This window comes from Convolutriloba macropyga, chromosome 7, assembly GCF_964194025.1.
Source record: "Convolutriloba macropyga chromosome 7, txConMacr16.3, whole genome shotgun sequence".
Taxonomy (NCBI): domain Eukaryota; kingdom Metazoa; phylum Xenacoelomorpha; order Acoela; family Convolutidae; genus Convolutriloba; species Convolutriloba macropyga.
Genome location: NC_134474.1, coordinates 52,600,123 through 52,626,484, shown reverse-complemented (window position 1 = coordinate 52,626,484; position 26,362 = coordinate 52,600,123). Strand labels below are relative to the sequence as shown.

The following is a 26,362-nucleotide window of genomic DNA, read 5'->3' as shown; positions in this document are numbered from 1 at the left end:
CATAATGGACTCTTGGTCTTGTTTTCGTGGCCAATAACTTTTGCTTTGTATATGTTTTTATCGTGACCGGGAATCCAGATTTCAGTGTTCTTATGGACGAAATACTCGTCGTGGATTTCTTGGTTTTCGCCATCACTGAACTCGGTGGATTCAAAACCTGTATGGATCTTTTCTGTTGTATCAAGCTAATTAGCTTGCTCAGAACTAAGTGTGTTGTGCATGGTAAACAATTGGACGCAAAAACAGTGAATAAATAAGCGGTTTCCTGTTTCAATCAAATTTAACTGGGTGTTTGTTTTTTTTATCTCGATTCGTGTCTATCTTGAAACCATAATCTCTGCAATTTAAATCGCAAGAATTGCAAGCAAAACTCACTTTTTTGGTATCTTTTTGTTTTCCCTTTTCCGACTTGTGAATGAAGAACGCGATTTAGGGAATAATTTGAGACAATTGTTTTCACAGGCAAACCGCCCCAGAAAACTTGGGGGGACAGCAGCCACAGGAAGCTTACTTGGGGGGTTGGGGTGAGACAAATGTCGTGACTCCTGACGAATGAAGTCTATGGCAACCGCCGCAACAAATACGTAAAAAGTATTAGAAAAGGAACGATCTCACCACAGAACTGATATAAAGATCTTCGTCTAGTCCCAATAGCCACAAATAGATTCCACGTGCACTCCACAAATAAATAATCAGGACGCAAAAACAGGGGGGCAAAAAGTATTTATATCGAGCTCAAGTTTCGATAATTTTCTCCTTTTATTAGCTGCTGAATTTGCTTAACAACCTAACAACGCACGTGCTTACAATTTGCTAGTTATAATTTTTCAAATTGGTTCAAATAACACTTAAGAGTTAAAAAAATTAAATATGAGGTAAAATAGTTGAAAAGATGAAAATAAAAAGACCATTATACATTCAAAATTTTTGTTTGGGGTGATTTTATGGCCAGCAGATGACTTTAATGCTGTTACAAAGATTTCATTTTGAATTTAATATGAGTTTCACATTAGTTTTTAGTGATAAAGGAGAAATTCACGGTTGTTAGAGGAGTATTTGGGAATTTCATAAATCTCCGACGAAATGAATAGAAGAATAGAAATCTAAAATTTACAACACAAAACCTGTGGTCTCCAATTAAGGTTGCTCAAAATTTTTTTTTTAAAAATCGTTTTTCTATTACAATAGCCATCAAAACGCGTAAATACGTTCGTTTGATTAAACGATTTGTCAGAGTTAGCCTTCATTATGCAAGTATTTGGCTTTGAATTTTGCGTGGAACAAGTCTAAATCTTTTGCGTGTGTTTTGAAACAATCAAGTCAAGCGCATGAAAACTTGACTCAAGTCCTTGAACAAGTTGAAAACGGTTACCCGCAAATATGTAATCATCAAAAAAACTGTAACAAAAACCTTTACTCAATAAAATCTTTTGACTAGAGAACTTGTTCCCATATATATATAGAACAAGTAATTGGTGAACCTCTCCGGAGAGAAGCTTCCTTTACGGCCCTAAACGTCGGACTTGAGTCTCCCCACAGTTCTACATTCTGTGCTGGACACAACACAAAAGCATCACGTAACAACTGTCACAGCAAGGACGTGAGGCCCCGAGACTGTGCGACGCACGAAATACAGAACAGAAAAGACCAAAAGACTAAAGACAAAGGCCCTAAAGAAAAAGACACTTTTGGAGCCAAATTTTTTGGGTTACAGACGCTACCCAGAAGGACGATTTTTTTGGGGGGTGTCAGACGTTACCCCTTGAGAATTTTTTTTCTACTACGGTTTCAGACGTCACCGTCGCTGATCGCCCGAGGTTTCAGACGTCACCTCCAGAAGTCCTGTTCCCCGGTGAGATCAATCCAAAAATCAGTGTTTTTTACAGGTCAAAAAAGAGAAAAAAAAGACAAAACCTGAAATTTTTCCATTTTTATCAAAATTTCACTGCTTTTTTAGGCAAATTTCTTTGATGCATACTTGCCGAAATTGATTTAACGCAATGACAACTTCTCAGTGCAATTATTGTTAATGAACCAGAAAAGTCATTAATTGTAAAAATTCAATTAGCTATTCTGAAACGAAAATTGTCGAGAAAAACGTTTTTGAAAACAGAAATTCAAAAAACGTTCATCAAATTTTTAGCCTGATATTGTCATAGAGTCTACTTTTAATAGTTCAACCTCACTTTTGAACTTGTTGTTAATGAGCCAGAAAGGTCATTAATTGTAAAAATTCAATTAGCTATTCGGAAACGAAAATTGTCGAGAAAAACGTTTTTGAAAACAGAAATTCAAAAAACGTTCATCAAATTTTTAGCCTGATATTGTCATAGTCTACTTTTAATAGTTCAACCTCACTTTTGAACTTGTTGTTAATGAGCCAGAAAGGTCATTAATTGGATAAATTCAATTAGCTATTCAGAAACGAAAGTTGACGAAAAATTCGTTTGTGACAACAGAAATCCAAAAAACTTTCTTTAATTTCTTGGCCTGATATTCTTATATAATCTTTATTCCATAGTTCAAAGTCACTTTTGAGCTAGTTGTGACAGAACCAAGAAGGTCAGAACGCGTGTGGTGAAGGTAAAAACGGCTTACGGTACGTTCGTTCGCCCCGTTTCCGCACTCGCACGCGTTTTGGCTGATTAGCCACGTTTTTATAGTTTTTTTCACGTAACGGTTTCTAGGCAACTTGGGTTACCCGCTCTTCGACGACATGTCCAAACGTGTTGCTGGCCCCTTGTTCTGCTTGGAGCTTGTTGTGAAACAATCAAGTCAAGCGCATGAAAACTTGACTCAAGTCCTTGAACAAGTTGAAAACGGTTACCCGCAAATATGTAATCATCAAATAAAACTGTAACAAAAACCTTTACTCAATAAAATCTTTTGACTAGAGAACTTGTTCCCATATATATATATATGTAGAACAGCGTGAAACAATTTTGTCTAAATCTTTTGCTGTTGCAAGTGTCTGAAACAACAAATTAACGTAGCAGAGATACCACTGTTGCTCTATGAGCGTACAGAAGGCCAATCAAACCAAGTTACAATATTTAAAATAACGTAAACTTCATTTTTGATTTTTATATTTCACTCAGCTAGAAAAAATAACTGCGACAATAGAAGACGATTATTTGGTCCAATTAATTACGTAAACAGCCTCTTCCTTTGTAGCAAGTGGATTGAAAAAAAAAAACGAGCATTCAGCTTCATTCATATCAAATGATACAAATAAAAATGTCTAAAACAGGTTTTTACATTTTCTGTCTATTGCGAGAAAATGTTCTTGATTTTTACTTTAGATTAAAAATTAAAACCCTTGCAGTTCTTCAATACACAATGTTTGTTGAATCATTTTGAGCAGCTCTGAATCAAATTTTGAAGCTATTTTTATATCCCTATTAGTCTTTTTTATGCCTTCTGTCGTACGACCTGTTTTTCATCTGTCACCGTTTTCGCGTCTGAGCAACAAATTTTTGAGGACCTCTAGCTGAAATGGGATAAACTGTTAAAGCAGGGGGACATTAGGTCGCTCAGCAGTTCTCTCAGAGCCGTGCTAATTTCAAATTATGCGACTCCGAATCTGCTGAGTAGACATAAATTAATGGTATAGAGGATGATTTAAGGATTGTTGGAGCCGCCACTCCAATCGCCCGCCGTTTGAGCGAAATTTCACTGAGCGTAATTGGTTGATTTTTTAATTAAAGCAAATGCGTTTCCTATTTTACACAGTTAACCACAATTTATGATTTTGTTAGGCTACTATGCTGTTGAGAAAACGGAAGCTATTTCTTTCTATTTCAAAGGTAATCAAATCGAAACATTTTGTGAAATGACGATAAAATATATTTCGATAAAATATGTCACAGGACGATAAAATATATTTTTTAGATCAAATCTTATAGTGATGTGTCAACTCGCTGTTGTAGTAGATGTACATCTGTAAATATGCATTTAGGATAAACAGGATATTTCAGGATGTTTTCAAATTTTGCTAAATTGTTGCGAAATTGATTGGTTACAACGCTGTCTAAACGCACTTTACCGGTCGGCCTTTGTTTCCATATTTTTTTGCTTTCGAACAGAATTTGAAGCAATCATTGTCAACGTTTGTATCTTTTTATGCAAAGTTTTAGCTTGACTCTAGAACATTCATGATTGTTTTCTTACGAACATTTTTCGGTTTAAAGAAGGAAAGAAAGAATAAATTGCTCCTTTTTATGATAAAATAAATCAATTTAAATCAACAATTTAATTACTTAGATTATTATCAACATTATTATATATCATAATAACAAAAGATATCTCGGAGAGGACAGATAGACGGGGCTATTAAACCCACCTAGTATCTGCCCTGGCTAAACTTAAATAGTTAAGAAGAGAAAAAAACGATAACTAAAATTTTTGATGCTGAAAACAGAAAAAAAACGGTTTTTAAGCTCCAAAACAATTCTATTTTTTTGAACTCTATACCTACTACGCTATCACTGTATGCTGTGTCTTGATTTCCGAGAGTAACGCTGATTCCTGGCAAATATAAATAAAAGAAAGTAAAAATAAAAAAAAATAAAAAAAATTCTGCAATTCGAATTTCTTCGTCGATTTTCTATGTGTAGACTTTGGAAAGATTGTTATTTTCCAAAAATAATACCATTTTTGACTAGAGTTCATGGAATAGAAAAATTGAAAGAAAAAAAATTGGAGGGTGGTGGGCAAGGAAAAAAAATTACTTAAAAATGTGGGATACCAGCTCCTCATTATTCAGCAAGTAACTTTCTTTAAACTTATGATAAAATTGCGATATTTGTTGCCAATTTTCGTCTTCTATGTCTTGTGCTAGAAGTTCATTCTTTCTCAGTGTGTTAAATAACTTTGCACAACGATATGAAATAGAGGAGCGCTCAAACTGCGTTTTAAAGGAGGGAAGCTTTAGATAGTTTTTGGTAGATCTTCTGGTTTTTCTGGTACCATGCTCATACTCAAAGAGTTCATTTAGATAAGTTTCGCTATGCATCTTTTTCAATGATTTCAGGACAAATTTCAGCAGCTCATAAATATGAAACTAGAATACTGTTAGTAATTTATTAGAGATAAAAATGTCCCTACAACTATCTGACAATTTCCTGAAATAAAGGAATTTTAGAATTTTTTCTGAAGAATGTAGATAGGTAGAAGCGACGAGTAACTGCAACAGCCATATACTAAAATACCGTATTGAACTATTGGGTTAACATTGCTTCGATAGTAATCAATTAGCTGTTTTCGGGGTACATAGCTACGCAGCTTACATATAATACCACACTGTTTTGAGAGTCTTTTCTTAATATACTCTATATGTGATTGAAAACTTAATTTACTATCTACATAGATTCCGAGATACTTACAAAGATTACGAACTTCAATAAAAACATCATCAAACTTAAACACTGATTTGGAAGCACTATTTTTGTACCTTATATTCATTTGTACTGTTTTATCCATATTTAGTATTAATTTATTAGCAATCAACCAATTATTGATGTTCTGCAGATCTCCTTGCACTGAATTATCGTCTTTGTTGATTGCGGTGAGGTTTGTATCGTCCGCAAACAATATAACATCAAGACACTTGCAAACTAGTGGCAGATCATTGATATAAATGAGGAACAATAAAGGACCCAGAATTGAGCCTTGTGGAACACCACAAACAATAGAATTCCACGAGGAGCAAGCTCCATTTACAATAACCCGCTGTCGTCTCCCTTTTAAGTATGTTGCTATCCAATTTAGAGCTGGGCCCCTGATGCCATTGTTTTCGATCTTTTTTAATAAGATATCATGCTCAATGGTATCAAAAGCTTTTTTAAGATCAAGAAAGAAACTGATAACTTTTACATTTTGACAATTCAATCCTATTTTTTCAAGTAATTCAACAAGAGCGTCAATAGTGCTGTGTTTGGTACGAAACCCAAATTGTCTATTGAAGAGCAAATTATGATATTCCATTTAAGCATATATGCGAATGAACAAAGCACGCTCTATGATTTTACTCCATACAATTAGCAGAGAAATTGGTCTGTAGTTATTTTCATCTAGTTTAGATCCATCCTTGTGAAGGGGAATTACTTTGGCCTTTTTCAGATCATCGGGAAATATTCCTTCTTCGAAAGATTTATTGATTATCTGGGTTAGGTATGGAATCGTAACATTTGATGATAATTTGACTATGACATTTGAGATATCGTCAACACCAGATGAAAATTTACTGTCTAGATTATCAATGATTCCCCTAACCTCATCAACTGTTATTGGCTTTAAATACATTGAGTGGTTAACTTCGTCCATCTTAGGTAAAGGAATGTCTTTAATATTTTCTTTCAACTTCGGACCAACATTGGTGAAGAATGTGTTAAATTCCTCAGCGATGTCAGCGCTGCTTGGATCAGTGCAACGTGCATTGCATGTCTCCAACTCAGGTACTTGTGAACTTTTTCGAGTTTTTCCTTTAATATCACTTAGTAACTTATAAGTTTGCCTTGAGTCTCCAATACATAATTCGAATTTTTGCGCATAAAACTCTTTTTTAGCTTTTTTAACACTTTTTCCAAACTTGTCGCGTAATAATTTGAATTTTTTTGCTGCCTCATTATCTTGCGGGTTTTGTTTCATGCTACGATGTGCTTTATTTTTTTTGAAGCGCAGGTTTTTAAGTGAGTTGGTAAACCATTTCGGTACTTTTGAGTTTTTATCAGCCAAGCATTTTAGAGGAGCGTACTTGTTAGTGGTTTCCAGGAAAAGGTTGTTGAATTTAGTAAACAATTCATTGGTACCATCAAATTCTAAAAAGTGACATCGATTCCTTAGGCTCCAGTCTAAATCAGTTAAATAATTCGACAGTTGTTTTTGGTCTTTTATAAAGCTTATATCTCTAAACGGCAAATAGTTTTGTTCAGTATCAACATTAATTGGCCACTTCATTAGGATCGGATAATGATCTGCAAAAATTTCATGCGTTAGTACACTAAATTCAGGGCTGGCAAAATTTTGATATATAAAATGATCTAGACAAGTTGAGGAGTTAGAAGTTTCCCGGGTAGTTTCAAGATTGGCAAGCTCAAAATCATTAGAAGATATCGTGCATAGGTAATTTGATTGTAATTGATTCTTTAAATGAGTGTCGATGTTAAAATCACCAGTTATAACGGTTGGACAATTTAAGGAAGTTAAATCATTCAAAAAATTATCCAATTTTTCGACGAATTTTAGTTTATTTGTTCTTGGAGGATTGTAGACAGTAGCCAATTTAAACCTGTATTTTTTGTACTGTAATGAGACCAGAAGAGTCTCTTCCATTTCTGTTGAATGTGTTTCTAACAAGGACATGGAATCCTGAATTTGTATCATAACACCTCCGCCATGTGTATTTCTATTCTTAACTGCATAATTATTATAGCCTGGAACCAATAAGGAATCGATGTCATCGTTATCAGTTAACCAAGTTTCAGTGAGACATATGAGATTTGGTGGAGACTCAAGACTATGTATAAGTGCTTCCAAATCATTTAAATGCTTTTTTAACGAACGAACATTCACAGTTAATATAGACATAGTAGTTGGTTTGCGGACAACATCATTTAGCGCAGAAATAGAAAGGTTTTCGGTTTCACTAATATTCATAGTAGAATCGAAAACAGTTCTTTAAATCATGTAGACTATAACCAAGATTAAATGCTTCTTCATATAAATTAAGAATTTTGTAAACACGGTTGTCATCTTTTTTGGTGTACAATATAGAATCATCTTTTGTATATGCTGAATTTAATCGGTTGTCCTGTTTCATCTTGTTGAGGAACATCACTCTTGGTCGGCTTATGTCTTCGAAAATTCGAATATTACTTCCTTTTTCAAACAAAACTTTCTTCTTTCGCAATACATCGATCTTAGCAACCCGCCTTTTGAAAATTTGACAATAATTGGCTTGACCTGGCCTTTGCGAGAGGGTAGCCGTTGAGCAATAGAAATATCCTTTACATCGACACATGTTTCTAGGGTGTTAGCTAGCGCAAGCACTTTCTCCATAGTTTGATGTAAATTTTCGCCAAGAGGTTGCCCGTTCTCGTTTAAATCTTCCTGAAGACCAAGAATTTTGACGATGTCGCGTCTATTGTAGGTTTCGAGTTGCTCTGCCTCGCATCTTGCCAACATTTCATTCTTCGTGTCAACAAACTCAATGTCTCGCCCCACATTATCGATGATCTCCATTTTCGCCCTTTTCACTGCTTCTTCGATCATGGTGTTGAACGTACATTGCATTTCACAGACAATGTTTTCTATTATGTTAGGGATTGCATTGTTGATTGTGCTAACTATCGTGCCTTCAATTTTCTTCCAAATATCAGTTGTAATCATCTCACATTTGTTTACGGGACTTAGTTCTGTGCAAGGTCTTTTTGCCGTGTTGTTCTTTTCGCCCGGTGTTATTGGGGTTTGATCGTAGGGTCTTAGTGTAGGCATTGCATTGTCATTGCTCGCGTTTGCATCTGTTTGCAATTCCACTTCAAACTGAGTGGGTTCAGTGGGTTCTTCACTTGAGGACATTTTCACTTCTCTGAAACTATTTAAGAAGTTCATCACAACAATTAGGCTACTAAGTTTCATTTTTGCAATCATTTTAACAATCAGTTTCATTTTTGGAGTAACCCTTCAAGCTTGACATTTGATTATTTTAGTGATTCGAATTTCGCGCATTTAGAAATTAAGTCTGTTTTCAAAGTAAAACCGATTGTGAGAGATCAGAGACCGTGTAGCATAGAGGTGAATGTAACCGATTCTCATGCGAGAGGTGGCGGGTTCGAAGCCCTCCCCAGCGTGAAGGTGTGCATCATAAAAATAAATTCTCTACACTATACCCTCTTCTGAATTGTTGCCCTCAAATTCCTTCGAGAGCATGTCGTCTGACGTTAGTCGGTTTATATTTATATTTGAAATTTTCAGATTATATTGAAATTTTAAAGCGCGTTTTTGTATTGATAATAGTTTGTGTAACATATTTTGATGTAGGACTCGTCGCTATAATCTTACATTTCATTTTAAAAAATCAATGATAAGGCCTGCTATGCTTGGGAAAACAAAAAACCGTACCCTAGTTTGTGGCAAAATTGTTTTTTATCGTAACTTTTATTTAAGTTGCCGATATGTCAAGCTTCGTGTGGAGCCCAGAGCCCTACGAGGCGGCTCCCGAGTTGAAAATTTACAACAGCTTCACTAAACGGAAGGATAAGTTTGTTCCTTTGAATGGAAAATCAGTCTCGTGGTACTGCTGTGGACCAACAGTCTATGACTCATCTCACATGGGACATGCAAGGGCATACATTACGTTTGACATCATTAAACGAATTCTTCGCGACTACTTTTCGTATGACGTCTTTGCGGTCATGAATATTACAGATATTGATGACAAAATTATTAAACGTGCTAGACAAAGAAATCTATTCGAAAAGTATAAAAACGAAACCCATCAAAAAGATAAAGTGAAGGCTGATGTTGAAATTTGTACGAAAGAACTAAAAGAAAAAATAGCTACTGAAAAAGATCCTGATAAGCTGTTCACTTTGAATAATGTTAAAACAGATTTGGACTCAATTGATTTTGAAGCTGATTCAGTGGAAGTGTTAATTGAGAAATCTAAGGATGCTTTAATGGAACTGTTAGATCACCGTTTTGGCCATGAGGTGAACGAAAAATCAGTTTTTGAAAGCCTTGCAAGGTTTTATGAGCAAGACTACTTCGAAGACATGAAGAACTTGGGAATTGAGTCTCCCGATGTTTTGACTAGAGTTACCGAGTATGTGCCTGAAATTGTGTCTTTTGTTGAAAAGTTGATCGAGAAAGGGGCTGGTTACGAATCAAACGGAAGTGTATACTTTGATGTCGATAAGTTCACGTCTTCCGGACATCATTATGCAAAGTTAGTTCCTGAAGCGTTAGGTGACGAAACGAAACTGAAAGAAGGTGAAGGAGGTCTGAGTGTTTCTGACGAGCAGTTGCAAGAGAAAAGGTCACCTAGAGATTTTGCCTTGTGGAAAAAATCGAAAGCCGGAGAACCTTTTTGGGATTCGCCGTGGGGACAAGGTCGACCTGGCTGGCACATCGAATGCAGCGTAATGGCCAGTGAGATTCTCGGGAATAGTATCGACATTCATGGAGGAGGAGTTGACTTGAAGTTCCCACATCATGACAATGAGATTGCTCAAGCTGAGGCATACTTCGGAAATAATGATTGGATTCGATACTTTCTACATTCAGGACATCTCAATATTGAAGGTCGCAAAATGTCCAAATCATTAAAGAATTTCACCTCAATCAAAGATGCACTTGAAACTTACTCTGCAACCCAAATTCGAATTTTATTTTTGCTACATGAGTGGTCGACGACGTTAGACTACGGCTACGAAACAATGAAAGAAGCTCTTAGTTACGAAAAATATTTGTCTGAGTTTTTCTTAGCGGTCAAAGATATACTAAGAAGTGACCCCGAGTGTACCAAGATGCGAAAAGTGACAGAAACGGAAAAGAGTTTGTTCAAAGGGCTTATGCAAGCTAAGAAGGACATTCACGCCCATTTGTGTGATTCATTTAACACTCCCAGAGTAATGTTATCTATTAAAAATTTGGTTTCTTCAATTAATTCTTATATTCAATCTTTGGGTAATTCTGAGCCAAATTTCGGTTTGCTGAGAGCCGTAGCTGTTTACGTCACTCATTTGATGACAGTTTTTGGGGTTATTGAGAAGAATGGTGCCATTGGGTTTTCGGGTTCAGCGAGTGGCGAAGGTGTAGACGGGGAGAAATTGTTGCTTCCATTTTTGGATACTCTGGCGCAGTTTAGGGAAGATGCGAGACAGTGTGCTTTTACTTTGCTCAAGACTTGTGATGTGTTGAGAGACGATGTGTTACCAAATCAGGGTGTAAGATTGGAGGACAAACAAGGTTAGTGAAGCCCTTAATTTTTTTCATTGGATGAGCGTCAAATAATCCTGCTTTTATAAAATGGATAAATAAGAGAGCGCAAATTCTGTTGGGTCATAAATTTGTCTAAAAAGTTTTTTTTTTCCATAGTTGCCCTAGTGATCGCGGAGCGCTATTGTGGGCCTCCGCTTGATTTTTTTGGCCGTCACAGATCTGGGCTCAATTTTCTGTTCATGCTCTCAAAAATTGCGAAACACTCTAATTAAATCAATTCTGTGGCTATGATTACTGACTCACTTTAAAAAGTTCTCTCGAATGGAAGAGTTGAGTTCAATATGACATTATTCGAAAGGACAGTTGAGGTCCTGAACGTTTCCTGAGGATTGAAGCACACCCAAACTTCAATCGATGACAACTAATATTGGCCAGATTTTATGACCGCATTTTACAAAGCCATCGCAGCTATTTTTTGTCACTTTGCCAAATATGTTTTTTTTTCGAATATAGATGGGTGATGCGGAGTTTTGAGAAACATTTTCTATTTCATTCTCAAAATTATTTTATACAATTCCTATCAGTCTGCAATATATAACAGATGATCTTGTTATTTTATTCGGAGGATAAAAAATGCGACTTTTCGTATTTTTTGCTTAAATAAAGGCAAGGAGATGAAAGGTGAATTTTGAAAAGTGTTTTTGCAGAGATCACTTTTTAAAAAACCGGTAAATTTGAGATATCAGTTTTGAGTTTTGATGCTGAAAAATAACAAATTTTCTGAAAATAAGGAACTTGCAATAGTTATAGTGGTTATGCTAATAAAATCCAATGATTTTTCCTAGTTTGACACCAAGTTTTCCTTAAAATTTTTAAATGACCCTTTTTCTTTATTTTTTAGTTGGTCTAAGTGAACTACACCAATGTTTTAAGTTAATAAGTTATAGTATTGCCCGAACTAACAACAATTCAATTGACAATTAACTTGGTTATCATGATTTTAGTCAGCAACACAACAGATTAGCTGTTTAATTAATCTAATATCAGCAGTCTGTATCTTTTCCTCAAAACAAGAAGTACGCCTCTTACAATATGCTTTTGTTCTCCCCATTTGGGCCAGGTAAGAACAAAAATCTGCTAGAGGGCTTTCTTCTGGATACATATTGTTGTTTTTTAGTCGATGACCCTTTCAAATTGAGCCCATTTTAAGTTGCTCGTGCAAGCACCTTCGTCAGTTTGACTTTAGTTTGATGCCCACACTCATTGATAAACAAAAACATCAGAGCGCTAATAATTGGCATTAAAATTTGTTGTGCCTACTGAGTGTGCTGCCCTCTCAAGTTTGGTAATAAATATTTGATAACTTTTATGCGATCACAACGAACGTCAAAATATTTTTTCAAGGTATAAAAGCTCCATCTTCACAGCGAAGGGATCTCCATTTAGATATAGTTCCTCCTATGCACAGATTTGAGGCCCTTAGGATTGCAAAATTCAATCTGTTTGACCCAGTTCATGATAATGCTGTATGATTTGTCCCATTTAGAAGCGAGTCTGTCCGCCAGTCTTCTGAGAAAAATTTTGCTCTCTCTGGCCATCATACCGTCAACAGTAAAAATTAACGGAGTAAAAGCGATGTTTTTCCTGGCAAGCGACATGTTTTTCCTCTGAGTATTTCTTTTTTCGTCAGCGCAGCTTTCCAGCACATCCTCTGGATTTCTGTTGCTGTAAAATTTTGCCTCATTGTCTGTGGTGACACAAATATCAAACGAGGCAGTTGCTTGCGGGCTCCAGACTTCTCTTGTGAGAAGATTGGCTCTTAACGCCTTCTAGTTTTCTGAATGTTAACGAATTAATGGGTCTTTTTGAGTGTAAGTCCATGCAAGGCACGATAAGTCTCCCAATAAATCTCTGATTTTATTATGCCTTTGTGTAATCAGGCCTCCTTTCTGCAAATCAGAGCATGTTGAACATGAAAATCTTCAACACAGCCGTCACAGTTTACAGTGAGGTTGGTTAGGTGTTAAGCCGTATCTTAGTGCCATGGAATCTTGGGATTCGTTCTTCCACAAAACAAAATTTTCTCTGACACTTCTGCTGTTAACCATCAGGAGTTGCCCGTTTTGAAATTCCGCTCAATTCTTTTCCTTTCTGATGTGCATGCTTGTTTAACAAACCCTGATATGTATTACTCTGCTGGTACTCAATTTCAAGCTGAAAACTTCGTCTGCTGCTGCGAACTTGAGTTTTGTGTGCGTCGACGTCCAATGTCGTTCCATTCAAAATAGAATCCGAAATAAGGAGAGATGTTGGAGATTTCAAACTGCTCACTCGCTTTTACCACTGGGTTTGGAATACCTAATCCTCTTTTCTTAGCAGACAAACTGAACAGGCTTCGTTGTGGATTGCTCACATTGTAAATGTTACTTACGGTGGAAATGAAATGGTTTTTTATTGAATCTTCTAGTGGTTTCAAAAAATAACCGCATCCTGGGACAACTCTCATCAGAAAATTCTGTTTGGCCTGAACTGATTTAGTGAACACCGAGAACCTCATGAGGACAGAAATCGGCTGCTGCGTTCAAAAGTTGAATCTTAGTCTGCCGATTTTTAATTTTTTTTGTGAACGAATTCTTTCATGGTAGTCATCGCCAATGAAGCCTCCAAGATAACGTTTTTCAGTTAAGATTTTCAAACCTGTTTGCTCAAAGCCTCGCTTGGCTTCATCTTTTGCATGGTCTGGATGAACAATAAGGAAGCTCTTTTTTTGGCTCCGGGCGGTAGCCATACTTCGGCCCCTCATCAACTACTTGTCGCAGCCTCTGTTTTAAGTCGTTGAACTTTGCGAAAGCCGTGGCGTCACCTGCATAAAAACTTAGTTTGTCTCGTCGGGTTGTGCAAGTTTTTGATTGAAGGCAATAGAGCAACACCATAAAACAGCATTGAAAGAGGGTCGCCTTGTTGTCCGTTCTTTTCTTCGTTAGTATTGCCCAGCACAATTTTAGAGCTTTCGTGGTAATTATAGCACAGAAAAGTGAAAGCTCTGGATCAAAGGGTTCTAGAGTTTAGTAGCGCGGAACTTCTGTTAATAGAAATGAATGCATTTTTTGCATCAAGCAGCAACAGACCAAAACCATTGGAGGACTTTTTCTCAAACAATTCTTGAAGCCCATGGATTGATCCCTCAATTCCACATGACACTCCCCCGCCAGTTGTTCTGATCTAAACGCAAACACCAAGGCATCACCAGTGACACCAGTTACTGCTGTACCGAGTAATCTTCGCAAATCTTCTTGGTAAATTTTACCAATGCCGATTGGTCTGACTCCTGGCTGTTTATCCAATGCAATAAGTCGAAATGAGAACAAGGCTTTGATTTTACGCCACGAAATAATTTTGTTTGCAATCAAATTACCAATCTGAGAAAAGAATTCTCTCAATCCTGAGCTTTGGGGCCCAAACCTAATTAACGCATTTAATTCAGTGGTTGGCGTGTGATCCAGAGGGTCCTGATCTACCAGAAAGTTTTTGAGCTTGTTTTTCAACTGTACTACCAGTTATTTTCAGTTTTGCTATAGGAGGAAGTTCTGATATTTTGAATGTCTCCGCAAATAATGGTGAGACTTTCGGGTGCTTTTCTTGCAGAATTTCTGTTACTGTTCTTCCGTTTGTTAAATCAGAAGGCTTAAGAAAACTCGTTGTTTTTTATCTACAAGGGACCTTATCGCATTTTTGATGTTCCCTTCTTAAACCATGTTAGCAAACGCTCGGAATTTCTCCTCAGGTTCACTTTTTTGAGTTTTAACAGCTTTGCTTGAGAATTGTGTGCATCTCCTATAAGATTAAACAAGAGATTGAAATTTTTCCACCGACCACTCATTCAATCTATTTTCAATTGTTTTTTTTTACATCTTTGGAGTGTCCCACTTTGTTGTCTCTGTGGAGTATTAGAGTCAAAAAAATCAGAAGTTGCTCTGATAGAGTAATATTTGATTTTAGGAACATCTCAAGTTCGCAATTTAGCATCGCTACATACTCTTTACCAACTTTTCAGTTCGGCAATCTGTAAAATTTGCATCTGCGTGAGCAAACAATATTCCATCTATTTTCCCAAAGCGCTTCGTTCTTATGTGGCACGCTGTAATTTGTGTTTTTAAGTGGAGTTTGACTATAATTGTTGTTTTTTAATAGCCGCGTCGGCAATTCCGGGCGGCTATTATTGCGCTCCTTTTTTTTTACCATTAACAGATTTTTGTTTTGTCTTACCCTGACTTCTTGGAATTGACTTTTTCAATTACTTCAGTGAATTCTACTGCTTTGAATTTAGATTTTGTATTCGGGAGGTCATTTCTGCTTTTAGGTCAATAGCGTGACTTACATCACTGAAAAAATGACTTCTCAACTCACTTATGGAACTTAAGTTTTCTGAACATTTACTAATTAAAGGTCATTAGTGTGCATCTAAGTAGTGCCAAACTTATATGCCCTAATTCCTGAGTAATAGAGTCTTGAGTTTTAGTATCGAATATTATTTTTGAAAAAGCTCCATTAGGGATTTTTCCTTGTAGAGCAAATGTGTCTCATAATATTGAGTCCGAATCTAACCCAAAGTCTAGTGGTCTATTAAAAAGCTGGTGGTCGATCTGTCAATCTTATTTCTTTAGTTGTTTCATCTCAAGTTAGGCCACAGGCGTCTATCGAGGCTATTTTCCGGCAATCTGCCGGCTATGTTTCTTTAGTTTTTATCACATCCTGAGCATTAAAATTCTCATTGATTGCTATAAACTTCTAATAGCGACTGGGTCTTATTTTTTTTCAGAAACAATTAGAATTTTAAGAAAATGGCCCCTCATCTTTTTGGAAATTGTTGAGTTGACAAATAACTTCATTACCAAAAAGTTGCAGCGGCTTCTTTCTGAAACAAATGGGCCTATAACATTTAGTTTTTTTGCTTTTCTAGGTTGAGTTTTCTTTTACAGATTTTGATATCAATATATTTTGCGGAATTTGAAGTTTGCTTTTTCAGCCTTATCTGTTTTTTTAATGAATATGTGGGTTTATATGATTTGTTTACAGAATTGTTTGATCAATCATTTCATGAGTTCCACACAAAAATGTTTCACTGATTTCCCTCGAGTTACCTCCTGATTTTCTAGCCTGCATAAACTCATTTTACGATTGATCTATTTTTCTTTCTCAGCATGTATTTGTAAGTTAGAGCGGCGGTCATTGTATTGATTTCTTCACGCACTTAAATCTAAATTGAAAACTTGATTTCTGATCTATTGATTGAATAGAAGACACGCCAGCGGGATAACAGCGAAGTTATCACGAAAAGCCACTGCCGGTTGCCTTTTAGTGGATAGAGGTTGATTTCTGGATCTCACGTTTAGTTGTTTGATAAAAATATTTGTTTACTTGATAAAAGGGTGTAATTCTGCTTGACAAAATTAAAATAGATATAAAATAATTTCGGTAATTTATTTTGTTCTAATGATACTTCTATTGCTATAAATAAGTTTGAACTGACTGATTTTGACCCCTATTTGTTTAGACGTCTCACGTCTGTTCTTTTTAAGAGCCTATCAGAATTTTAAAATTTTACTTAGTTTTGATTTTGCTGCTAGGTTACCGCTATTTGAATTGTAGACAATTCAGTTAAGAATGTTGATGATCAGGTCGGAACATTGTACCAATTCACCTTAATTGTTTTCCAGTGCCTTGTTGTTCTCAGGCCTGTTTTGGAATCAATAAAGTCGTTTTTTCTCATTTTCTGTAGATGTCAATTTTGTTTTGTGATTCTAACTGTGTTTGTGGTTCGCAATTTGCTGTAATTTTGTCTCGACAATTTCATGTGGATTTCTCATTTGTCGAGTAATCTGTGTTGCTCATATTCAATATTTCAACTATTTGAGCTCAAATGCACGCTCAATTGGACAGCCGTTTGCTATAAAAAACCGAGAATACAGTTCCAGTCAATGTCATCTTGAGAGAAAAATTTGAATTAGTCGTGTAACTCAGCTGAACTATTGCTCTGTTTAACAGCAAAGTTTGCGTGTAATTCAAGTGTCGGAAATAGTTTAATCAGCTGTTTTAACGGTTTTTTCCACTGCAATGATATAAATTGACCAACTATGTTTTCTCAACTATGTATACAACAGATTGAGAATCCACCTACTCAAATAACAGCAGTCCATTTGATTTGTACGCTGGTGAATTAAACCTTTCTTTCAAAAGGAGGAATTAATTTGACTCTAATGATGCAAATGTTTGTTGCTCTCAGTATTGGAATGCATCATATCTTTTTGACCCGTTTCAGTACTTTTGCGTACGGCTCGTTCCATTTGGACGACAATCTTTCAGCTAATCTTTTGAGAAATTTTTGACTTTTATTCTATCGAAACTGAAAATTAACGGTGTGAAAGATGTTTCTCGTGATATGAACCTAAGTAATTATACGTTTTTCGTTCCGTACAGCTGTCTTCTTTTGGGTTTTGGTTGCAGTAAGAAATGGCCTGAGTGAGGGTAACACTGATATCTAACGAAGCAGTGTCTTGTGGATTCCATACTCCCTTAATCAAAAGATCGGCTCTAAGTGCTTGTTTGCTTTCTGAGTGGTCCCTAGTTGCGAGTTCGTGTTGACTATGCCGTGCAAGGCTAGATAAGTCTCCTAATACGTTTATTTGATTTTTGCCTTTGGGTATCCAAGCTGCATCTGTTGTCCTGACAGTCTTTTCTTGCTTTGCAAAAATTTTTATTTGTGGGTCCTGAACGTTGAAATCAGTTCCATTTAAAGTGGATTCTGTTCAGCTAGATGTTTGGCATTGCGGGTTTGCAGTAGGCTTGTGGATGCCCAGAGCCCCATTTATAGCTGATAAGTGATGCTTTGCATTCCTGTAATTTTTGACAAAAAATTGTTTTTGATCTTGCTATCTAGAGGTTACGAGAAATGTTCGCAACTGGTATTAATTGTTCCGACCCTTCTTGAGGGGGGAGGAACTATATACTCAAATGGGTTTTTTTTGTTCAGACAATTTTGGCCGATCGATATATTCATCGTAGAGTTGAGACTGGTATCATTAGAAAGCTTGTCCAGCGTTGAATATGGAATTAAAAAGATTTTTTTAATTTTCGCTTTTTACAGGGAGTTATCGAGGTTAAAACTCTTGAGAAAATGGAGTGAATTCCGTTGATTTTGTTCAAATTTTCCGGAATTTTTGACTAAAATTTCGCTAATTTTGCTAAAATTTGTTAATTTTTTTCTGAAACTGTTGTTGATTTTATTTTTAAAGACAAAAAAAATTGTCATCTATTTTTATTTAATTTTGTCAAAAATTCTGGCCAAATATTTCGAAATTCAGACTTTTTCATCAAAAACAGCACGAAATAAGATTCTTTTGTCCACTTTGACTAAATTTGCAGGAAGTACACAGCCAAACACCAGTAACGCAATCTTTGTAAGACTCAAAGGGGGCGATTTCAACTTCAACTTCCGTTGCGAGTGCTCCGTAATTAAAACTGCCGTTTTTTGCTAACTTTACTCGTTTGTTATCAAAAACGCAGCATTTTTTTATTTTTTACCTAACAAAGTATCTATATCTGTAACATTTGACAAATTAAGTGTTCTTAATGGACAAACAGCATCAGCAGAACTAGTCTTGGACCAACCTTGGACTGTCATAATCCAAAAATATTTCGGATTGTAATCAGTCGGTCTTTTTTATAGAAAAAAAATTGATCTTTTCTATATATTAATTAAATAACATAACATTTCAAATCAAAGCCTGCTAGTGATTAGTCCAATTTGCTCCAATTTATTGTATTTAGCTAATTACTTGAAAGCTTATGGTTGTTTTAACTTTTGAAAATATTTGATTTTTAAATAAATAATGGCCCATTGAACTTTGCCTCCATTTTTCTCTTAATTTGATCAACTTGTAGCTTAGTGACAGCAATGAAAGAATGCTGCATCTTTCTATTGAAGTCAAATTCAATGTTTGGTGCTGTTTTACACCCTATGTTTTGGTTTTCTTGCTTTGATACTACTGGATTTCACATTTTTTTTTCTTTTTCAGGTATTTGCCCATATTTCACGTTCTCTAGTTTTGTTACATTATCACGTCATTGACAGGTCATATATCGCATTATTGGCGTTAAAAATTCAGAATAAGGCACTATCGATAATAATAATATCCTTAAAGATGTAAACCCTGGTTTTAACGGCTTCGACAATACTTTCTCGAAGAATTTAATTGAATTTTTTGATTTTGTCTCTGTCGTTTTTACTTTGTCTTTTTAGTCGTATGAAATTTCCTGTACAGTGACTCGGTTTCATTGGTTTTTCATAGAAAAACAGATGCACCGATATTCTGATATTAGTAAATAGCTGATGGCTTTCATGACTTTGAAAACAATTGTTTTCCAAAATAAAAAAACACTAACTTTGCAGATTTGTTCATTTTATTGTCTGTTTGATACCTGGTGTCGTTAATTAAAGGCCAAATATGACAATATTTTTGTCAATGGAAGTTGTCAAAGAAATTGGTATCACAAAATCTAATGTTTTAAAAGAATTCGTTTTGACCTTACTGGCTTCGACACGGGTTTTTCACAAAAAAAGTAAATTAATTTTTGATTTGTCATACTTTGCGTTGTTTTTTTAGACGTAAGATATATTCTGGATAATTACAGGTCTCAAAGGCTTCCTTTGGAAGAATAAATGAACATATTTATTTTCATTTTGTAACTAATGGCTTTCAATCAAGTCTTTGGAAATAATTTTTAAGTATTACCTAATTTTGCCTTTTTTTCTTTTTTGTCTACTTGTTACCTGGTTTCATTAATGAGAGGTCACATAATACATTATCACTGTTCGAAGAAGCTGCAATCGAAATTATTTTGAGGGCCAAAAAATGGCTTTACGGCTTCGAAAGCGTTTTCTGGCAAAATTGAACTGATTTTTGTTGTCTATTTGTTGTTCTTTTTGTAACCGCATAAAAATTGAATACTGACAATTATTAAATCCCGTCTTTAAAACCACTGGTAAGCGTAAATTTATGGGATATTTTAGTTGATTTCTAATGAATTTCATTACCTTGAAATTAATTAATTTAAAAAAAAAACAAGCGCGTTTTTTAAGTTTACTATTTTTGTTCTTTATTGTCTAATTGTTACAAGTCATATTATGGACTGGTCTCATATCTTTTCTGCTGAAATACAAGTTATTTTGTTTAGTTTCAATTTTATCTGACGCTATTTTGACTTTGTTATTAAGTTTTGTTTTTTAAATCGGACATAAATTTTTTGATGTAATGTATGTTTGCGGTTGTTTGATTTTGCTGTTCGTCTTGACTCGCTTTCTTAATGTTGGCGATTCGTCAATCTAATGCATCGTTTTTTACTCCACTGAGTTATTTGCTTTGGAGGCTATCTTTTCGTTCATAAACCAATTTTTTTGAAAAATACTTGAGTTTTTGGGGTTTTGTACCTGTTCCTCATTTGGTGCACAATTATGCCAAAATTGTGGATGAGCGGGGTCGGAACCTTATGTGCGATCGCACATTACCGAGCCTCCTTGTTTCATTAGAAAGTTATATGTACAGATTCGGCAAAGACAGAAAGCAGCGCTTCACGAGGACAGATATCTTAATGCTGCCATCCAATAAAGCCATTTAATTATCCTCTTCCCGTCACTTTTTTGATACCGAAACGTTCAGAGCAAAACGTTTTGCTTCTGGCTATCTTCTTTGATTATGAGAAAGCTTTCATTTGGTTCCCGCTAATATCCGTACCGTAGACCATCTCAATGCTTTTTCTATCCAGTCTTCTAGGTTTTCGAACTTCGCGCAAGCGGCAGCTCAACCTTGTTATTAGTAACATTAGAGCAACTCCATAAAACAGCATCGTCAAATGATCACCTTGAGTGGTATGCTCTTGACTGTATATCGCTGCATCGGTGTTACTAAGCCACCGTTTTGACTTAGTTTCATGGCTGTTGTACAGAATAGTAGAGGCTCTTGCTCTTGACCAGAGTTTCCTTTCATTTAGGAGGGCCGCAATTATTTTGATCGAGTTAATGGCTTTCTTGGTGTCATGTTAAACCAATCCGAACCGAAACCATCATAAGACTTATGATTAAATAATTGTCTCGGTCCATGTATTGAACCTTTATCCACGGGAAATCCCTCCTGCCAACTCTTATGTTGCAAATAGTTCATCCTGGCCAGCTAAATTATCAGCAGATTTGCCTAATAGGCGTTTTTGAGCTTCTGTACCTATAGGTAAATTTCTTTACTGTATGTCAAATGCGATGAGTCTATTGGAGAAAATCTTGAGGGGGTGATCTCATTAGCGATTAAATCGCCTACTAGTCAACTAACTACCAGTCAAATTAGTTCTCAAGTATGGACGCCTCTATGCTGCATAACTACGAGTGGATAACTGTATGTCAAATGCGATGAGTCTATTGGAGAAAATCTTGAGGGGGTGATCTCATTAGCGATTAAATCGCCTACTAGTCAACTAACTACCAGTCAAATTAGTTCTCAAGTATGGACGCCTCTATGCTGCATAACTACGAGTGGATAACTGTATGTCAAATGCGATGAGTCTATTGGAGAAAATCTTGAGGGGGTGATCTCATTAGCGATTAAATCGCCTACTAGTCAACTAACCACCAGTCAAATTAGTTCTCAAGTATGGACGCCTCTATGCTGCATAACTACGAGTGGATAACTGCTCCAAGGAGCCATACACCCTGTACACAGACAGCGAGAAACGGATTTTTGCGGCTGGGTCAGGCAAGCGCAGTCTCTCTGGTCTCTAGTGTGCTTTTGACTGGGAAACACATATTTTCCCTGCTCCTTATCCTCCGCCGCATTGAAACCAACGCATTATGCCATTTGTCATCATAGCAACTGGAATCAATATGGCGTCTGGTGCGGTCGCGGAGGATGGGTAATTCTGAATTGCACCAACTTGCAGTCCATAGAGCAATGGAACAACAAGTTCGACTGTAGGCACTGCTCCTGTTAAAAGATAATAGAAGCAAATCCTACAAGGCAAAATAACCCCACTCACAAAAACGCAACTCAGCTTTCTTCAACTGAATTGTGATGGTCTCAAAAAACTAGACATCACAGACTGGATGCAGAATACTAACATCCAAATAGCTGCCATCCAGGAGACCAACCTCAATGAAAAATCCGCCCTCAAAAGCCCACCTGGCTACAAATGTCTATCATGCGGAAAAGAGATTGAGGAGAGCCATGAATGCAGCCGCTGGCACGCATATACGACACTAAAGAATTAAAACAGTGGTTGCCAATTTGCCCAGCGAAGCAGTAGAGCTTTCTGAATATATGAAATTCAGGTGACCCCAAAAGAACATAGCTAAACCATTTAATAAACAAACTTGTTCAAAGTCAAAGGAGCAAAAATAGATCGAGTTTGTACAAACACTTGCAAACGTTAAACCACCTGCAAACAGAGCCATATACGTTGACTACTCCTGACCATGAGGCAAGGAAATGCGCAAACAAGTTTAACCAAGATTACACTCCACACCCCAATAGAATTGAAAAAAAGAAATACTATAAGAACATTAAGGAAACTGTAAATAAAGGGCAGATTGTTTAAGTGTAACACAGTGAAGGAAGCTATGAAAGAAAGAAAAGTAAGGCTCTGGGACCAGATGGAATAGCGTGAATCAACCAACACCATCTTGGCCCCATGGCACTCAGATACGTAACTGGCACCATAACCTTTTCTGTAAACAGTCCAAAAGTTGCGAACATCTGGAAATTAGCCGGGTAATACTGCTACACAAGACGGGAAAACCCATAGACAAATCTTAATGCTTCGGGCCAATTGCACTCCTATTCCTATTGAAAAAGTAACCGAAAAACTCTCACGAAGAGACTTTATTGAATATCCACTAAGAGAAAATCAGCACGCCTTCGGACCTGACCACTCCACAATGACAGCTCTCAATGTTGTTACCAACGATATACTAAACAGCCCTAATAAGAAGAAACCTTGCGACCGTACTCTACTTATGGCCTTAGATCTCACCGCCGTGTTCGACACTGTTGACCAACACTAATTGATACTTATAGGGACCGCGCGAAGCAACACACAAACAACAAAGAGCAAGTAAATCGCAAAGAATACAAAAATAAGCTCAAAATCGTCCACCGTCACACAGTCAATACTCAGTTGAACAAAGACAGCAAGCAACTAAAAACACTTCCACCAAAGATTGCAGAGCAAACGCCGCCATGAATTGTACGTATCCGATTAGCACAACTGAGAACTGGATACTGCCCCCTGCTAAACTCTTACTTGAGTAGGATCTGTAACAATGTTGATAACCGCGGTCTCAAATGTGAAGTAGCATCACTTGACGAAAACCACATTTTCAACTGCAGTAAAAACACCACGGACCCGAAAGTGATTGACTCGTGGGAAAGACCAGTAGAGGTAGCTAACTGGCTGGACCTAATACCATCAGTCCAACGCGACCACACTGCCGAGAATAATTAGCAGTCCTCGCCCTTTCCCCCGATTTCGATGATGCCCATCCTGGCCCCTAACCCGCGGACTGCATGTTATTTACTATAGCGTAGATTCAGAAAGGTCGCCGCACCACAAACATGTTGTGGATAGGCAGTCACACTACTACTAATATATCTATTTTAATTATGATACAATTGCCAATAAGGTACCAGTTAAAAACGGCAATGAGCACCAGTATCCCGCCAAAATTACCCTGCGAATTGCAGCTCTGTACGGTGCGACAGCTACAACAACGTTTCAAATTTTTGTTCAAATATCGTGATTCTTCACCAGTCGCTTCCTGCGAGTCACTTGTTCCAAAGGTTCATTTTTCAAAGTGGAGAGTTTGAGGGTGCGGCCAGGGGTCAAAATTAGGAAAAATCCCCACCTGATTTCAACGTACTTCGTTGAAATTTAAGTTCATCTTTTGTTTTGGTATAGGATAACAACACCGCACGTGCACAATTTCTCACATATCGTATCGATGAAAGTAAATGCTAAAAGCTGTTGAATACTATAATTTTTTTGAAACGATGGCTAAGACTCCACTTGCTATTGGAAAACGAAGTTGCACATTTAGCTCGCCACTCATGCTATATAAAGGGTGGCCCGAGGAAGTGGCAGAGCTTTGTAGTCTAATATCAAATAGTGGCCTAAATATACAACTGATGTAATGCATCAGAAGTTGAGGATCTATTCTGTTTAGGCCCCGCCCCAAGTGTTTTTTACGCCCCCATTACAAATTATATGTTGATATATAGTACGTTACTATGTAAAATAAAAAATGGCACGTGCGCCTGGGGGGGGGGGGGGGGCGTTAAAAATATAAGCTCACTGAGATTAGGGGCTAAAACAGAATAGATCCGAAGTTGATTTAAAATAACAGCTGACGGTTATCGCCCTCTAGAAGCTCTTTAAGGCCTCAGCTATGCCTCTTGGTTTGATAAATTCTCAAAAACTAAAGCAATTCACTAAAGTGAAATAATTTAACTGGTAAAAAAGGAATAATTTAACTTATAAAAATTTCTGATGTCTTAATTTTGAGATTTTTAAAGGCCAAATTGGATCTTTTCCGCTCGTGCCCTCCAACTTAGTGAGTGCATATTATTTGACGCACGTGCCGTTTTTTAACGTAATTATTTACTATGTAATAGCATGTGCTCCGTAATTGGGGAGAATAACGTACTGGGGGTACGAACGGAAAAGATCCGCCAAGTGATTCGCCACTCTTCGCCCCTAACCCTACAATTAGTTAAAAGAAAACGAAAATCTGGATCTATTATGTTTTGCCCTCCCCCAGTGTTTTTACCCCCCCCCCCCAGGAACAACTTATATGTTGTTATATAGCACGTTACTATGTAAAAAATAGCCCGTGCGCCGGGGGGGGGCGTAAACGATATCAGCCCACTAAACCGGGGGGGGGGGCAAAATAGATTCGAAAATCTTGAGTCCATCTCGTTACTCTTCATGTGTGAAAATTAAGACAGTGACAGAACGTCCTCATAAACTTGATATTGAGTTAAAATAACTAAATCAGTTGACGCTTTCAAATGAAATGGAGAAAGGCGTCATCCAAACTTCATTCGCGAACATGCCTTGAATTTGATTTGAAAAAATATTTGCAGGCCAGAAGTCAGTGATCAAATACGTGGGGAGAGAGGCAATTGAGAGAGAACGGAAACAGGCGGAAGAGTTGAAGGAGAGAAAGCAACAAGAGAAGGACAATCTGAAGAAACGACAGAAGGAACAAAATGCACAGAACAGAGTAGATCCAAAAGAGATGTTCAAAGGAGATGTAGACAAGTACTCTGCTTTCGACGATAGAGGAATCCCTACCCATTTGGGAGATGGCTCTGAAATAAGTGCAGGCCAGAGGAAGAAACTTGTGAAGCAATACGAACAGCAAAAGCAGAAGTATGAAAAATACCTCGAAGAGCAGAAAGCTGGTTCAAATTAGCTCAAATGTGTCACAACTACTGTAACACTCCTCTCCTGTCTTAAATTATAAAGTATGTATGTGCTATTAATTTGTACATAAATTTGGTTTACTAAGCTTAATAATTTGTTCTATGGTGTTTGAAACAACTATCTAAAGTATTGAATTAACATTTGGAATGCTGCTTCTGGCAACAGTTTGCGTCTATATCGGCAGCAAAGAGCTCTGATTTCAATAAGGTGTTACTTCCAAGATAAGCCAATCATGATTTAAGACAGAAGTACGACAGAGGTTTAGAGTTTGCAGTGCCTGATCAGCTGAAAATTTGGGCGTTACAGTTAAAGATAGCGAAAGAGAGAGGTAAGAAAACATATGAAGTGAGCCGTTTTTTCGGCGCGTGGTTTTAAAGCTATAGAGAAGCTAATAGAATCAACCGTCCGTATTAAGCCGGTAACTTTCTACAAATGGCATTGTGGTTGCTAATATAGGTTGGTTTTTACACTAGAAAAGAGCAGGCGTTCAAATCGCAACTTAAGAGTTGAAGGAACCAAGTTCCAATGTATTTTCGTTTCAAAAATGAAAGTAAATAGACTAAATTTCTCCCGCAACAATTTCAGTACGGGAATACCAAAAGAGCCGAAGTGATTGGATACCTGAATGATTCAATGAAATACTCAAACATTAACTCCGTGCCGTCAATATAACCAATTTGTGTTATATAATGGTAATCAATATAACAGTTATCAATAGAATTGGTCACGTGCCAACAGTTGTTGGAAATAATTTTAGCCATAATAAGAATGCTCAATTGAAATTATCAGGAAAGCCGTAATTAATTGCAAAACTGGCCTTTGTTTTAGAACATCACTAACAGTTGTGTAAGTAACAATCAAAAATCGCAGTTATGAAACCATCGCTGCTTTATTAGTT

The 26,362-nt window shown here is 36.7% G+C and overlaps 2 protein-coding genes across 3 annotated transcripts in view; one reads left to right on the top strand and one right to left on the bottom strand.

Annotated features, from left to right (window-relative positions):
• Nucleotides 1-26,362, bottom strand: part of LOC142343148 (peptidyl-prolyl cis-trans isomerase-like) — a 615,561-nt gene that overhangs the window by 103,517 nt on the left and 485,682 nt on the right. The gene's annotated exons all lie outside the window — the stretch shown is intronic.
• Nucleotides 9,146-25,616, top strand: LOC142343146 (cysteine--tRNA ligase, cytoplasmic-like). The gene is made up of 2 exons (XM_075394839.1): nt 9,146-10,968; nt 25,122-25,616. Exons 1-2 carry the CDS (start codon nt 9,174-9,176, stop codon nt 25,451-25,453), a joined length of 2,127 nt encoding a protein of 708 aa, XP_075250954.1. The 5' UTR covers nt 9,146-9,173; the 3' UTR covers nt 25,454-25,616.

What these genes read in the sequence shown, in the direction of transcription:
- LOC142343146 (XM_075394839.1), top strand. Translation starts at nt 9,174, where the DNA reads ATGTCAAGCTTCGTGTGGAGCCCAGAGCCCTACGAGGCGGCTCCCGAG. An exon ending in AAGATTGGAGGACAAACAAG is followed by an intron (nt 10,969 to 25,121) that starts GTTAGTGAAGCC and finishes AAATATTTGCAG; the next exon opens with GCCAGAAGTCAGTGATCAAA.